Source organism: Corvus hawaiiensis, chromosome 24 (assembly GCF_020740725.1).
Source record: "Corvus hawaiiensis isolate bCorHaw1 chromosome 24, bCorHaw1.pri.cur, whole genome shotgun sequence".
In the NCBI taxonomy this organism is placed as follows: domain Eukaryota; kingdom Metazoa; phylum Chordata; class Aves; order Passeriformes; family Corvidae; genus Corvus; species Corvus hawaiiensis.
In genome coordinates this window covers 5,363,186-5,380,262 of record NC_063236.1, presented here as the reverse complement: position 1 = coordinate 5,380,262, position 17,077 = coordinate 5,363,186, and the positions used below count along the sequence as shown (strand labels likewise).

General features: G+C 52.3%; 1 protein-coding gene across 1 annotated transcript; it reads right to left on the bottom strand.

Moving 5' to 3' along the window:
* Positions 1 to 1,402: 1,402 nt before the first annotated feature.
* On the bottom strand, positions 1,403 to 16,791 carry LOC125338032 (serine/threonine-protein phosphatase 4 regulatory subunit 3B-like). The gene is made up of 10 exons (XM_048328340.1): positions 16,315 to 16,791; positions 12,892 to 13,005; positions 5,257 to 5,373; positions 4,934 to 5,065; positions 4,077 to 4,204; positions 3,558 to 3,718; positions 3,223 to 3,392; positions 2,766 to 2,905; positions 2,144 to 2,303; positions 1,403 to 1,782 (listed from the first exon to the last, which is right to left on the bottom strand). Exons 1-10 carry the CDS (start codon positions 16,789 to 16,791, stop codon positions 1,708 to 1,710), a joined length of 1,674 nt encoding a protein of 557 aa, XP_048184297.1. The 3' UTR covers positions 1,403 to 1,707.
* Positions 16,792 to 17,077: the final 286 nt, after the last annotated feature.

Here is a 17,077-nt window from a genome sequence, read left to right as displayed (position 1 = left end):
ACACTGCCAGGCATGGCGCAGTCACAGCTTCTGTGAGCACCCTGTGCCAGGGCCTCACCACCCTCATAGGGAGGAATTTATTCCTAATATCCAAACTAAATCTCTCCTCTTTCAGTTTAAAACTGTTCCCCCTTGTCCTGTCACTCCAGGATCTTGTAAATAGTCTCTCTTCATTGTTGGCTCTGTTCAGGTACCATGGGCCTTCGCTATTCCAGTCTGAACAATACCAATACTTGCAGCCTTTCCTTAACCCTCTAACTCATCTTCGTGGCCTCCTCTGGAGTTGCTGCTCCTTGTCCTCCCTGTGCTGGGCCCCAGGGTGGGAAGCAACTCTGCAGGTGGGGTCTCACCTGAGCAGGGCAGGGGGGCAGAATTCCCCCCTCTCCTGCTGCCCATGCAGGGGGATCAGCCCAACACACAGAGTGGTTTCTGGGTGCCACCACATGTGGATGGGCCGTGTCCACCTCTCACCCACCAGCCCCCACAAGTCCTTCCCCTCAGGGCTGCTCTTGATGTCTTCATCCCCCAGTCTGTCTCTTCCCAGCAGGATCGGTTCTTCCTGAGGATCGGTGTGCTGGCTCCATGCTGGAGCAGGCCTGCAGCTTCTGAGCTTTTTCCCTCTTGCTTCCAGAATGGAATTCCTTGGGACTGGAAGCCAGGCTGACGTGAGCCATAGCCCTGGCCTGGAGCTGTGGGCATGGCTACATTGGTGGTTCACCTTTGGGCTTTGGGAGACCCTTCCCTGCCTGAGCCATGGGAACTGGAGAGAGCCCACCCTGTTTGCTCCACAGCTGACAAGAGCAGGCCCTGCTCCTGTGAAAACTGCCTGGCTGAGCCTATCAGCCATTAGAAACCAGGCCTTTTCTTGTCCTGACAGGAACTTTACCCTGGCGTATTTGGGGGAGATTTCTGCCTCTGCCAAGGACTGAGCTACTGGATGCCGAGCAGCTCTGCACAGCCACATCTCTGGAGAAATGGCTGTGACCCACACCAACAGCCATCCCAAAAATCGTGGAATCTGTGCCATTTTTCCTGTTTTTTGTGAAAGATACAGCATATTGGAGTCAAGCTGTCATGTCCATATGAAGACCAGATTATATCATTTGACAGACATTTGGGGCAATTTCCCAGCCTGTAGGTCCAAGTTTGCTATAAACACAATTTGAACCCAAAGGAATTGCCTTAGATGCCAAGCTGGGGCTGTCCCCAGCAATTCACGTGCAGATTCACAGAAATCTTTTGGAATCCTCTCCTGGTTTGGCCTGGAGAGACTGGAAACGAGACCAGGAGAGGTCCCCCTTTGCCCATGGCATTCCATGGCTGACTGCCCTGGCCACAAACTCCCAGGAAAAGAGGCAAACACACCCATTCCAGTTCCATAGAACATTTTATCCAACTAACATTTATCAGTAATTCATCTTCTACAATTACAGAGTCCAATGTCAGTTCCTGAATGTTACAGCTCAGCCTTAATCTATTAATCTTAACACCTATTTTAGAACAAGATCAAACAATTTTATTGGGAACTTGAACAGAAAGGAAACTTCTTGACCTAACTCTACCAACTTGTCTATCTACATAAAACAGCAAATATCTTAACAAACAGAAGATAAACCTAATACAAACTACTACTAATTAACATCTAACTCTTCCTAGCCTGGAAACCCCAAAATAACAGTTCTTCCTTCAAAATAGGGGTTTCCTTCCTTAGGCCAGATGCAGCCTTTTCTTTGGGATTATCTCCTCCTCTTGATCACTGGCAGACTCCGCTGGCTGACGTCTCTGCCAAAAAGAAAAAGGAGAAAAGGAAATTCTCACCTTGAAAGAATACCCAGAAAGGTACAATTTCTGAGTATTCACCCAAATGCCATCTCCTCTGTCCATGCCCCAGCCTGAGCAGCCAGTGGGCAGGGCAAGAGCCCAGGAGTGGCCCCAGTTGAGGGATGCAGAAGCAGCGAGATCAGACTGTGCCCCCAGGTCAGCAGCAGACACCTGGGCCAGCCCATCCTTCCTTCAGGCTACCCCCCAGCAGTCAGGGTGTCCCTGGGCAGGGCTTGGGTGAATTGAGCCCTAACTAAGCCCCGCTGCAAGCCCCCGTTGCCCTGGGTCAGGCCTGGGCAGCAGCTCAGCCCAGTTCTCCCACCTTGGGGGCCGTCAGCTGCGGGCGTGGGGTCGCCTTGTTGGAAGAGGAGCCCTTGGAGCTCGTTGGTGCTGTCTGAGCTGCGCCCCCTTGGTCTGCCTCGATGTTCAATTTGCCTTCCTGCCCTGAGGCTCTTGCACCTCTGCCTGAGAGGGATGGGACCCTGCGGAGAGACAGGACAAGTGATCCTGGCTTTGCTGCTGCTCCCGACTCAGCCAGGACCGGCAACGGCTCGCAGAGCTTTGGAGGGAGCGTGGCCCATTTGGGAAGGCAGTCCAGCTCCACGGGCACTTGTGCCCTGCCCGTAAGACTCAGCAGCCCCCGGCTGAGGCCCAGGCAGGCTGAATCCTCCCTGGCAGGGACACAGCAAGATTCTGCTCTGGGGAAGCTCAGGGCTTTCTCAGAGGAGCAAGGAATGCCCTGAGCAAGAGCAGCTCCACTGCAGGGGGCCACAAGGAAAGGCAGAGGGGGCTTTCCTCTCATGCTGCAAGTTTTCCTCCAGAAGGAAAGCCAAGGCCAGTGCCAGCCACCTGCTCCTGCTGCCCTCTGGCAAAGAGAAAACCAAGGAGCAGCCCTGCCCTAGGGCAGTCCCTGCCAGGCTCCCAGCACAGAGACCGGGGCCTACCTGTGCACGCTCTGCTTTTGTCGGTGCTTGTCTCTCTCGTATTTCCTCTTCAGTCCCTGGAATGTCTGCACGTAGCTGATGGACTGCAGTGCAGGATAGAAGCTCTCGATGACATGGGCAACCAGGGACTTACAATCTTCCTGCAAAAGGAGGAACAAAACACGCTCTCAGTCTCCAGTGGTCACAGGCCAAAGTTCAGAAAGCTTCCAAGGAATGCCTTCCTTGGCCAGAGCCAAAGCCCTTTTTGTCCAGAGCAGTTGGGAAGCAATTGAGATTGATCCTGAAGCCAAGAGCTGAAATGGGGAAAGAACGATTCATCTTCCCATGGCACGGGGCACCAGGGTCAGCAGTGTCCCCAGGCTGTTGGTGACACTTGCATGGAAGCGGGAGGCTGCACTGGGCCTGTTGAGCTGAGAGGCCACAGCCGTGTCTGAGCTGAAGCTGCTGCTGAACTCACCAGTCGGAGGAATTCAAACAGCTCCAGCACAGCCCAGTGGAGCAGGTTGGACGTAGCTCCACTCTGCAGCAGAGCCTGCACAAGGGGTGCCAAGAGCTTTCCCTGGATGATGTAATGGGAATACAGCTCATCCTTCAGGCCAATGATCTTCCTCAGGAAGTGCAGAGCCCCTGGAGAAGAGAGAAATGCAAGGGTTTCAGAGCCACCGGCCAGGGCTGCAGTGCAGCAATTCATTCCCATCCCTTCCCACGAATCCCGAGTTCAAGGGTCCCCTGGAACACCTCCCACCCGGGACACATGCAGCCTGGCAGGAGGAAATGCCAAAGGCTACTCACGCAAGGCCAGAAAGGTGTGTTTGGAATTGATCAAGAGGAGGACTCGTCTTAGCAAATCCCAGTGGAAGATGTAAGCCCTCATGTGCTCCTTGTGCCACGTCACACAAAAAGTCAGCAGCTCCAAAATCAAGGCCAGGAGTTGTGCTGTTTGATAATCATCTACAGGAAAAAGTAATGCCTTCAATGAGCAAAAAAGAAAAATAAAAAGCAAGAGATGTCCTGTGCTGCCCACCCAGTTCAGGTGCCAGTGCAGTTCCTGACATGGTTTCAGTGGACTTTGGCTTTCCTGGGTTGCTTTAGGAGGGGGAACTTTGGGGGAGAACAAAACACAGAACAAAGCACAGCCTGAAGCCATGTCAGCACTCGGAGGGGCAAGAAGGGGCTGAAAAGTGCTGCCTGCAGCACCCCTGTCCCTGGGGAGCAGCAGTTTTCCTCAAGCACGTTCCCAGCTGGCCTGGCAGGCTGATCGCTGGCAGCACCCCTGTCAGTCCCTTCCAGGCACTGCAGGCCTCCAAGGGGGGAAACAAGGAAAAATCCTCATTCCCTATTTCCCAGGTACCTTTGGCTGCGTTGGCCAGAAGCGGCGCAGTCAGAACAGGAAGGCAGCGGGTGTAGAAAGAGTTGAAAAATCCAATTATTTTGGATACCTAAGGGAGGAAATGGCTTCATTAAATCCTGGCCTCGGCAGAGACCTTCCCAATCAGAGAGCGCAGTACCAGCAGAAAGAGCCTGCAGAGAATTCCTGTGGCCCCGACAGCTCTGCCTGTATCTTTCTGGTGGGGCCTGAAGCATTCAGGTGTTCCCTGCACAAAGAGCCATTTCTTTCTTTGGGGGGAATCTGAGAGACATCCAGCCCACCTTGCTCTCCCCAAGAGAATCCCCACCAGGGATGCCAGTCTATCCTGGCAATCCATCCGTGACTCGCCAGGCTTGACAAAGTGTCCTTCGAGTCCTCTCCAATGCAGCCATTGCATCAGGACAAGCTGCCATCCTTTTCCCAGCTACTCCTGTCCATCGCAGGCTATGAAGCCGGGCACTGGGGGTGCCAGGGCCTCTCCTGGACTCTGCTGCTGCCGGATGTCTCCCCCAGGCAGCGGGAGCTCTGGCCAGGCACTGCTGTGTCCCTGAAGCGCTGCTTGGGGGAATGACTGCGGGCACAGTGCCCCACACACAGGCCTGGCCTCAGCCAAAGGCTCTGGCAACTTCAGCTGCTTTGGAGCTTCTTGCCGTTCAGGCTCAGAGCACACACCACAGCCAAGCGCTGAGCCCAAGCCCAAGCTGTTTGCATGCTGTGCCCACAAGAAGAGCCCTCAAGAAGATCAGGGTTTCCCTTGGCTGAGACAGCCCCGTGTCTTCAGCCCTTTGCATTCCCTTACATCAGCTGTGGCCAGCAGATTCCCGGGATCGAGCAGAGTCTGCAACAGCTCCACGACCTGATCAGCTCCTCCTACTGCAGCAGCAGGATGGTGGAACAGCTGCTTCATGAGCACACGGATGAGGTCGGTACCCTGCAAAACCCAGACAAAGTAAGCCCCCAATAATCAGAGTGCAATGGGTTTCCTGGTTTCTATCAGTCTGGTTGGTTTCTTCCAATAAAAATGAAAAGGAACTGGAAACATGGAGATTGTGTTTGGCTGGTCTGTTTCCCGTTTGCCCTAAGCCTGGTCTATCCAGGCACCCACAAACCACTCTTACTTACGTGGTCCCTCTGCTGGGCCTCTTGCATGAGAAATTCGTGGACCAGGAATGGACAGAAGTCGACAAAACAAGACAAGATCTCTGTGGCAGCAGATGCCACTTGTAGATCATCCATTCCCTAAGACAAAAGAGTTTAATTTGGTAGGGTAAATCAGGTTTGCTGTTTCCTATCAGGTAAAGCTGCAAAGAAAAGGGAGGGAAAGGTTTTGGGAAGGTTTCATTCCCAAGTTTCTCTGAGAAACACAGTCATATGGTTCCAGAGAAACTACAATAAGCCAGCAACCTCTTTTGCCCACCCTTTGCCTCCTTTAGAAGGGACACAAGGCTCTCTGTGAATCTGCGAGTCCTCACGTAGGCAGGAACCGTTCCCATCGTGCCACTTCCTGGCTGGAACAGCTGAGACACTGATCTTCTGTACCTGTTATCCACAGCTGATTCATTTTGTACCAAAGGACCAATTGCACACATCAGTCTCTGTCTCTTTCCTCTGCTCACTTCTTCTTCTCGTTGAAATAGATTGGAAGGCAGACTAAACAGCGCCAGTCCCTGCCTTGTTGTGTGGGTCAGTTAAAGGTGGCTTGCCTCTGCGTCCTTTTTGGAGCAGTTCTCACTTTGCCCGGTCAGCTCTGGACGCAGCAGGCTGCGGGGACCAGCCTCCGGAATCCGGGAGACCAGAGGTCTGGCTCGTGGGTCCTTTCACAGGACCACGGCAATAGAGGCAGGTGGTGGAAGAAGGAGGCAGGCTCAATTGTGGATGAAATCTGGAAGGTTTATTGTGTCTCCGAACAGGGGACCTCGCCCCCCGGGGGTGTCCAGCAATGAGCAACCCTGAGCGCGCCTGCCAGGGGTTTTATGGGGGGGTGGCGACAGGGGAGGGATGACAACGGCATCAAATCAGGGAAGGAGAAGGACGGGTCTGCGGGATGAGGGACACACAAGGGAACCTATCTCGGGAAAGGAAGGGAGGGATCCTCCCCCCAAGACCAATCACTCGACGCCCCTGCCAGAACTTTCTAGAAGCTTGGGAGGGGTGCCGGAGGGATTGGCAGGGGTCTGGGAGGAGACAAATAGAGAAAGCAGGGTTATGAACACGAAACCAGGAGGGTATAAACTGGGATGGTACAGTAACACGAAACCCAAAGGGGAGACCCGGACTGAACAAAACAAGACACGCTCCCACATCTCCCCCTTTTTTGTTTTTTAAGATGGTTTAAAGTTCGGCTGGGGGTAATATCCAGAGTCCGGATAAAAGACCTCAAACTCTTGCAACTCAGGAGCCGTAGGTTCGAGCTCCAGTTCTTGCAGGGTCTCTGCATCTGGGAGTACCTCGGCTCGGTCAATATCCATAGGGGAGGGGGAGCTTGTAATTAACTTTACTAACATTCTCTTGAGGAGTCCAAACAAAATTAGGGCAACCAACAAAACAAAAAGAAAAATCAGTCCAGATCAGAAAATAGATCCTGCCCATCCGGATAGTCCCCATTTGCTGAAGATGTCGCCGAGCCAGTCACCAGTTTCTTTCCGAATTTGCATCACCATGGCCTGCATCTTGTCTGTGGATGTTCTCCGCCCTTGATGTAAACATATGTGGTCTTGGCCCATGGTTTGCGCCAGGACTGACCACACGTTTGCTGCCCGTTGGGGAACTATCCACGGCAACGCAGGCCATGGGAGCAGCTGCAGGATGATGACAAGCTGCAGGCTTCTGGCGATGGCTTGGATGGACGGTGCAGGATCCATTTCTGTAGTCTCTAAACTAGAAAGAAACTCAAAAGGAAGAATATCAAAATTGGGAATAACTACTGGGGCAGAGTTGGGGTCCAGAGGGGCATAGGGTTAACCCACCCCGGTTTTAGGAGGTGCTTGACTCCTTCCTCCAGTGGGCTGGGAAATACACGGTTTCACCCATTTTGATGGGATCCACCTGGGGCCCTTGGGGGTGGATATGCATGCATATCCCTTCCCCCATGTAACTAGTTCATGAGGGCCCTGTATTTCCCGAGTCTCCGGGTCATTAACCAACACCAGAGGCCTTTCTTTCATTTGCAGCTGCTGAGACCGCCCGAAGTGCCGCACGATCGGTGGATTCAGGTTCTCAAAGGCACAGCTGAGGAAGTTTAGCGTGAACAGTGCCCTTGAGAGCCTGACAGCTGGGGATTCTAATTTCTTTGAGGACCTTTGCCTTTGTAGCATCCTCTTGATATTTTGGTGAGCCCTCTCGACTATCGCTTGACCTGTCGGGGAATAGGGGATGCCTGTCTTGTGCTCTATTCCCCATTGCTGTAGGAAGCTCCTGAACTCCTTGGAGGTGTAGGCTGGGCCGTTATCGGTTTTAATAATCTTGGGGATGCCCAGGGTAGCAAACGCCTGCACTAGATGTTTTTGGACGTCGCTAGCCCTTTCCCCTGTGTGGGCAGAGGCAAAGACGGCTCCAGAGAAGGTATCTATTGACACATGTACATACTTCATTCTGCCGAAAGAAGTGACATGTGTCACGTCTATCTGCCCCACCTCACAACTATTAAGGCCACGGGGGTTTGCGCCGGTGCCAATGGCGGGAAGAGCTAATTGGTGACATTCAGGACACGCTGCCACGATCGCTCTGGCCTGGTCGTGCTTCAAATTGAACTGCCAAACTAGGGCAGGCGCATTCTGATGGAACAACTGATGGCTGATTTTGGCCTTCTCAAATACATTTGGAATCGGGGCCATCACAGCTGGCGCAGTGAAGGCATCTGCCTTCCTGTTGCCTTCCGCGATGAATCCGGGCAGGTCCATGTGTGACCTGACGTGCATCACGTAAAATGGTTGCTCTCGGTGGGAGACTAGGCTAACCAATTTTGAGAGCAATTCATACAAGGCTGTGTTGGAGACCTCTTGCAATATGGCATGTTCAGCTCTGGAGACTACCCCTGCTACATATGCAGAGTCAGTTATCAAATTAAAGGGTTCGGGGAATCTTTCAAAAGCCCTGACAACTGCGTCTAACTCAGCAACTTGAGGTGATCCTTCCACCTCCTTAGTATCAGCCTCCCACCGCTGAGTTTGGGGGTCTTTTCAAGTCATGACTGACTTATAGGACGCCCCAGACACGTCAGTGAAAACAGTCAAGGCCTTTAAAGGTTCCTTGCTCCGAATGCTCTTTGTATTTAATTCAATTTGATTTCCGAATTAAAAATTTTGTGGGCTGGCCTGTGTAAGGAAATTTGGCCTGTGTAGCCCTCCAGAGCGAACTGCAAAGCTTCACAATCATGAAGCAAGCTCTCCAACATTGCCTTGGTAATTTGGCCCGTTTGTGTCCTGATTGGTACGTGAATGCAGTCGAAGTCACATCTGATAACTCCCTGATCCGGACTCTGGCCTTCCGGATCAGTTCAGCCATCAGCTCTTGTGGCCGTGTCATCCTTTTGGACCTATTATGACTGAGAAAGACCCACTCTATTATCAAGAGAGGGTCCCTCTGGTCCCAGTCTTCCTTACTCTTCTTTTTGTCTTCCCATTGGAAGACAACCCCGTGCAGGTGTGGCAGATTACCCAGGATGATGAACTTAAATGGCAAGTCAGGTCTATACCTGCTTGCTTGCCTGGTGGACATCAGGTGTTGCACCCTCTCCAGGGCTGTCCGCGCCTCTGGGGTAAGTGTCCGGGGAGAACTAAGCTCCTCTCCCCCTTTTAGTAAATCAAAAAGGGGGGCTAGGTCTTCGTTGGTAGACCCAGCCATGGCCTTACCCAATTTAGTGACCCACACAGTTGGTGGACATCTGCTAAGGTCTTAATATTTGTATTGATAGCCAATTTTTGCGGCACAATGGTCCGCTTTGTAATTTCCAGGCCCAGGTACTTCCAAGGTGGCATCCTTTGAATTTTCTCTTCTTGGAGCTCGAACCCTGCAGCAACCAATGCACTGATTGTCAGGTCAAGCACATTCGCAAGCATGTCATTGTCGGGGGCACACACGAGGACATCATCCATGTAGTGGAATATGATAGCCTCTTTTGCGGCTGCGCGAACTGGGGCAAGCAAGGAAGAGACATACCATTGGCAGATGGTCAGGCTGTTCTTCATGCCCTGCGGCAGCACTTTCCAATGGTATCTCTTCCTCGGGGCTTCTCGGTTGTTAACCGGAACCGAGAAGGCGAAACGCGGGGCATCATCAGGGTGCAGAGGAATTTGGAAAAAACAATCTTTAATATCGATTACTGCCAGGTTCCAATTTTGGGGAAGCATCGTTGGGGATGGCATTCCCAGTTGGAGAGAGCCCATGTCCTCTGTCATGTCATTAATTTGACGAAGGTCCTGGAGGAGCCGCCATTTGTCTTTGTTAGGTTTTTTGATGACAAAGACTGGGGAATTCCAGGGGCTGTTGGTCTCCACGATATTCCCCTTCTTAAGCTGCTCTTCCACGAGCTTCTCGAGCGCCTCTAATTTCTCATTACAGAGCGGCCCCTGCTCTACCCACACTGGCCGGTCCGTTTTCCAATTCAGTTTTTTGGTAGGGCACTCTTCAGTGGCCGCCACGCAAAAATTTATCAGGGGGTCAGGTATGTCAATGGTGACTCCCCAGTGTTGCATGAGGTCTCTCCCCAAGAGGGGTTCCTTGTAATCCAGTACGAACGGACGTATGTTCGCCAATTGTCCGCTCGGCCCCTTAATTTGCACGACGCTTTTGGACTGTTTCACTAACTGGATGCCCCCAACACCCTGCACGTGTCCGGTCACGTTTTGCAATTCCCAATGTGCCGGCCATTCCCATGTGGGAATGATCGTCACATCTGCCCCTGTGTCCAGAAGCCCCTTAACGTGTAGGACTTCTTCCCCTCTGTTGATCTTACAGTCTACCCGCGGTTTCCCTGTTCCTATTACATGTGAGGCACACACCGTCGGGTGTGGCCCTTCTGCAGGGATAGCCTGGGTGACCATCTGCCCTCTAGGCAGAAACAGAGGTGGACGGACACAGCGCAGCCAGAGAACGGGTCCTTCGGGACTGGATGTCATGAGTCCCGGAGCGACTTCGATCTCTGGTGGTGTGCATTTAACATCTCCAACAATGACATACCTGCTAGGGCTTGGGTCCCACGTCCCCAGCTCACCACCAACACTTACTGGTGCGGCGTGCCACTCGTTGGTTTTCAGGAAGAGCGGTGTCGACAGCTGCAACCTGAAAGAACCATCAGCAGGAGAAGTGAAGTCAGGCTGAAAACTCACGTCTGGTAATTTTGTGTCATCGCTATCTGCCCTCCCCTGTCCCTCCTCCCCCTCGCATCCCGTCCCTTTTTTGTCTTCATGTGGGGCGGGCGCGCGCTCCTCATTCAGTTTTTTTTCCCGGCCCTCAAGCTCCCCCGACCCTTGTTCTCTTTTAAATTGATAAAACTGTCTCTTGAGTGGACAATCTTTGGTCCAATGCCCGGGCTGGTCTCAGAGGAAGCAGGTGTTCTTGGTCTGCTGTTGAGGCCACTTCTGGCTGTTCTTTGCCGGAGGTGGTCTGTTGCTTCGGCCCGCGGTCCTCTTCTGGTCCGCAGCAGGCTGCGGGGACCAGCCTCCGGAATCCGGGAGACCAGAGGTCTGGCTCGTGGGTCCTTCCACAGGACCACGGCAATAGAGGCAGGTGGTGGAAGAAGGAGGCAGGCTCAATTGTGGATGAAATCCGGAAGGTTTATTGTGTCTCCGAACAGGGGACCTCGCCCCCCGGGGGTGTCCAGCAATGAGCAACCCTGAGCGCGCCTGCCAGGGGTTTTATGGGGGGGTGGCGACAGGGGAGGGATGACAACGGCATCAAATCAGGGAAGGAGAAGGACGGGTCTGCGGGATGAGGGACACACAAGGGAACCTATCTCGGGAAAGGAAGGGAGGGATCCTCCCCCCAAGACCAATCACTCGACGCCCCTGCCAGAACTTTCTAGAAGCTTGGGAGGGGTGCCGGAGGGATTGGCAGGGGTCTGGGAGGAGACAAATAGAGAAAGCAGGGTTATGAACACGAAACCAGGAGGGTATAAACTGGGATGGTACAGTAACACGAAACCCAAAGGGGAGACCCGGACTGAACAAAACAAGACACACTCCCAGAGTGGCTAAGCTTAAGTTTGCTAAGGTCAAGTCTGTGAAGGGCCTTCCTTGGCCTGCATGTTGTTTTAAAACTTGGCAAGTGCCTCATTCTGCCTTCATGTTCTCAGGCTTGCGACTCAAAAGCTGATCTCGAACTTCCTGGGAATGCTGGTGTTTGTCCCACACGGGGACACGAGTGGCTCAACCAACCTTCCCCTAAAGCTGCCGAGCTGAGTGGGGCAGCACAAATGTTTTGCTGGCAGTGCTGTGCCTGGCTCAGTTCCCAGGTTGTTCCTGCAGCAGAGAAAGCCCCTGGAATCTGGTGTTTGTGAGGAACAGCAGCACTGATGCTGGATTGCAATGGTCAGGTGGCAACTGCTGCCCCAGCCAAAGGAGGGACAAAATTCTGTTTTCCCACCGCTGCTCAGGACAGAGGAATCAGCTGCCACCAGGAGGACAGGATCTTTTGGGGAGGAACCAGCCAATAGCTCCAGAGGAGCCAAAAAGACTTCTCTGGCCCTGCTCCAAGCAGAGCCACAACAGCCCCAGGAAAACAACGCCAATGCAGCTGCCCCGTGGCAGCGAGTCTCCTTCCATCTGGACCCTGCCTTGTCCCAAGGACTGCACTGAGCACAGACCTGGCCCTGGTGCAGCGCCACAAGAACCAGGACAAGCCAGGGAGGCGCTTCCCAGAGCTGGGGGAGCTTTGGGATTGTGGCCGCTCCAATCCACTTCCACTCTCAGTGAAACACAGAATTTTAAGAGAAACTTTAAAGATTTAGTTAGAAAGTTAGCTTTGCTGAATTTAGTTAAAATAGAAGTTAGTTTAGGCTTGGCTAGAATTAATTAAAGGTTAATAGTTAAGAAGAGCTGGGCCTGAAATGAGTTTTTAAGATGCGAGTACCTGATTACTGAATAATTGATTGTCTGTCACTTCTGTGTTTGCTTAGCTGTGCTTAGAATGGGAAACAGAAACATTGATAATGTTGGTTAAAGGAATAAGGACAAGTACCAATTTCCTCCCTCTGTGAGAACCGATCCAAAAGTCACCCAAGAGGAAATTTGGAGGTCACCAAAGTGATTAGGATTGTTCAAGTTCAGAAAGGCGAAAAGGTCAAAATGAGGAAGACGAGTTTTACTTTATCTGGGACCATTCCCCAAATAAAAGACCACCGACTCAATTCAGAGAACACACTACACATGCTTAATGACATTTAAGTTCATTTCCACATGAAGCGGAGAATGGGAAGTGTAAATGTTATAAATATGCATTTATATTTTAGATATTCACAATTTTTGTAGATAAATGAGCATGTGTTTGCTTGTATCCTTGCACTGTGTATTAGGGAACTGTCCCGTGCAGCTGCCCGGCGCTGGAAATAAACATACACTTTCTAACTCTAAGCTGTTAGAGAGACTTTGTCTGTCTTATTTGGATATTGATGCTAGATCCTTATCCATATTTTGGGAAATCATCAGCAGAGCCAGGGTGTGCGAGCCAAGGGACGCACAAGGGCTCAGCAGGTCCAGCAAGGGCTCCAGTGGCTCTGGCCTTTCCTGCTTTGAGGAAAAGCAGCTGGAAGTTTTCACTTACCAGTAGAATTTCAAGAGCAGGAAGAATTCCCAGCTTGGCCAAGCTTTGTAAAAATGCCTCTCTGTTCTGGTGGAACATGACAGAAAAGGCACAGAAGTCCTTCACAAAGGTCACCTGTTGCATAGGAAAAAGAATTTCAGGTGTCTTGTATTACCGCAGGCCTGGTTCCTACGGTATATCACCGTGTCCCGCAGCCATAGGGAGGAGGAGGAGGAGAAGATCCAGTAGGCAGGAATTGTGCAGCAAGATTGATCTATTTAATTATTTTACAAACTCATTTATAGACTTTTTTCTTCATAGTCTAATTGGACAAAGGACCAGCCACCCCTTGGGGGTGATTGGCCAAAATCCTAAAACATCCATGATCAAAATATTTTCTACTATACCATAAACAAGACTTTCCAAGGTTGCAGGTGGCTTGATTGTTTACATAACTCTGCTACCTCTTCTGTGAGAGAGAAAAATCTCTCACGGACTTAGAAAAATAACAAGAACTCCTCACTAACAGCATTTTTGTACCTACAATTCCCCCTTTTTGTTTTATAAGATAACAACCCTACTATTAATCCTAAAGAGAAATCCACATCAGTTAATAATTCTAAATATGTTCTTAAGGCTTTAACTATCTGACTCCATGACAAGAAATTTAAAGTTCAGTCTCTGCTTGTGGAAGGACCATCCCAGTCTCTGCTTGTAGAAGGACCATCTGCCTGATGGTTGACATCCTGGTCATCATCAGAAGAGTCATTAGGCTGATGATCTACATTCTGGTGGCCATTTGGATGGTTGGCGTTCTGGTCATCATTTGGAGGTTGCCTGTTCTGCCTCTGGTGCCGTAGGGCAGGGCGAACGCATTTTGAAGGTAGCCACCGTACTCCAGTATCTGTGGAAACGCAAGCATACCCATGACCCCAAACGATAAGCTCATGCGGGCCTTCCCACTGGTTAGTGAGTAAATTCCGTACCCAGACTTTTGCCCGGGGCAGTTGTGTCTCGCCTGCAGACTGCAATGAGAGAAAATGATTCAGAATAACAGGATTATTTGAATTTTGTGGTACTGTAAGGTGATTAATTGTATACAAAGCTTTTGCTAGTCGGCTTCAGTAACCAAATTCAAAGGTTCCTGTGAGAATCGCTGAAAAGCCATGGTAACAGCCCTTAATTCAACTAACTGAGCAGAGTCTGACTCGGATTGGTGTGTTAATGAACCACTGCAAAGGCAGTGTAGGATACTGTGCGCCCTTACGCACAGTGACCCCTGCTAAAAATTTGTCCCAATCCGTACACCCCAAGCTGCCAACACATCCCATCCCCAAAGGTTATGGGAAGTGGTAGCAACATAAGGCCTAATTGTAGCTGTGTGCCCCTCTGAGTCCTTCACCACCACAGGCCGTTCGCTTAAATAGCTCTGTGTGGTTCCTCCTAACCCTGCGATGGCCGATCCCACTGGGGCTAAAGGCCATGAGGGAGGCCACGCAGAGAAGGAGATGATAGTTACATCAGCACCCGTATCAATCAAACCTCGAAGCTGAGTCCGGGGTGGACGGGCGTTCGGCAGGGCCAGGGTACAGGTCATCTGTGGCCTTTGGTCAGAGATGTCTGCAGTCCAGAAGGCCTGCGGAAGTCCCGTAGATCCACTGCCATTATCTTCGTGAGTTTGTTCTATCCTGGGGACACAAGACTTAAAAGGCACTAATTTAGCAAGGCAGGTCTTTTCAGGAATAGTTACAGGGGGTTTTTGCGTGGAGACCATAGCGCAAATCCGACCTTTAAAGTCAGCGTCTGTAACTCCTGAGCGTACTAAGATTCCTTGATGGGCAACGTCAGGTTTTCCCACCAGCATCGCACTGGATCCCTGGGCTAAGGGTCCATATGCGTCCAAGGGAACCTTATAAATACCGCTAGAGTCTAAGACGACTGCGGCTGCAGTGTGGACGTCAAAACCGTCTGATCCGTGGGTGCTGTCTGATCCCTGGGTGCCGTCTCTAGGGTGGCTGGGTAGGCCTGTGCCTGTAGCTGTGCCCCTCTCTGGGGGAGTGACTGCATCGGAGAGCAATTCCCCCTCCTTGCACCCCGGCGGAAGTTTCCCAGCAACAGCCAACCATCGGCATGAGTCTGGGATCTACAGTAGCCCGTGCAATGCCCTGGCCTGCCACACCTCTTGCACTGGGGGATCGGTGTGTTCTCTTTTTGGCTCGGCTTAGGCCGCTTCCGTTTCTTCACCTGTTTTGGTTGCTTTGGTTCACGACCAGAAGATGCGCGAACAGGCTGCAGCCAAAGCAGACCTTCTCTGGTTCCCAGATCCCACCTTAGCGCAGGCTTTGACCATGTCTGTTACCTCAGGATCCTCTGGTAAGGCATCTGTGATTTTTCTGCACTCCTCGTTTGCGTTATCTCTCACTAACTGCCTTAACAACAACTGTCTTAACCCGTCATCTTCAACCTGCTTCTCGAGAGAAGCAGCAACTTTCTCTACAAAAGAGAGGAATGACTCTGATGTCCCTTGAACTATTTCAGTATATCGCTTTCTGGGCGCAGACAACTCTATGGTTCTCAACAGGGCAGCCATGCCGACCTGTTGTGCTTGCTGCAGGACGCTAGAGGACAAGTTACCCTGTAGACTGGGATCAGAGAAGGGACCAGTCCCCATCAAAGCATCCACTCCTGCTGTCTGTCTAGGATCAGCAGCAGGGAGCTGTATATTTCCTAATGCAGCCTTGTCAGCCAGCTTTCTCCAGGTTTTCTCAAAAACTGTAAATTGTACAGGTTGAAATAGAATTTGACCTAAGTGTCTGATACCAAACGGAGAAAGTAAATCTGTATTTATCACCCTTATTATCTGCATAACCTCAGCAGAACCTAGCCCATATTGTGCCACCTTGGATTGCAGGTCCTGGGCAACTTTCCAAGCAATTACCTCATGCTTGTCATGCTCCCTGAATCCGGGAGAGCCTTATACACTGGGAAAGCTCGGATCTCTTTCAGGGAACCACTACCATCCTGAACTTCGGGCACAGCCTGCGGATGGAGTGTAACAGCTTCCCAGTTACGCCCAGAATCCTCAAACCTATTTGGCATTCCAAGGATTTCTAATAACCTCCAGTCACCCTCCCCCAATGCTCGCATCTTAATAGACTCTAAGAAGCGATTATAATGCATCGGACGTACAGTTACCGTGCAGTCCTGAAAAGTCCAGGGGCGAGACCGGCGCAGCCTTTTCCTTCGCCGCGTGGCCACAGCCGCCTGACGACCTGGGGCCAGAACCTCATCTGCCTCACTGCCTGACGAGGAATCATCAGGCAAAGGCAACTTTGGGGTGCTGGGAGTGAACAGAAACGTATGGGGAGGAGGGGCACTTTGGCTAAGTTCGCCAGAGCCAGAACAGACAGCACAGACTGCAGCTGGCTGTGCGGCAGTTTTTACAGCAGTCTCTTTACAGGAGGCCGTCTCGGCCAGTTCCGACCGAGTCGGTACTGAAGCTGCAGCCACCGTCTCTAGGGCTATGGCTGCGCTCGGCACCGCGGCCGGCACCGCGGCCGGCGCCGCGCTCGTCTCTCGCACAGCAGCCACGTTCGGCGCAGTCACCTCTTCCACTGCTGTTTCGCGCTCCCCGGGCACGCTCGGCGCCGCCATCTCTGGCCGGCGCTCCGCGGACGCGCCTGGCGCCGCCGCCGGTCCGTTCTCTGCGGACGCGCCCAGCGCCGCCACCTCTGCCCGCCGCTCCGCAGCTGCTGCCGCTTCCGGGTTTCCCTGCAGCAGCGCTGTTTCTGGTTTCGCCGCCGGCCGCGCCATTTCTTGGCTCAGAGCCACGGCTCCCGCAGCTGGCAGGGGGGGCGCGGGCGGCGCGGGTGGCGCGGGCTTGGGCATCCTCCGCTCTAACAGGCTGAGCAGGTCCTCCATCCTTCGGGATAGATTCGGTAACTCTGTCAGAAAAGGCAGATGCTGCATTAAAAGGTCCATGGCTCGGTTCTGCGACTGCGCAGAACAGTACAGCGCCAGGGAGGGCAGCGGACCATAACCAGGCAGTCCCGGGGCAGGCACGCCCGGCGATACGCCCGCTAAGTTAGATCCAGGTACAAACGGAACCGAACTAGGAGCCTCTCTGGGCGTCCAGTTGGCTAAGCTGCTGATCTGCGGATAAGCTGCGGCCGCCGTCCAGCCGAATGGCAAGGCAGGCTGTGCACCC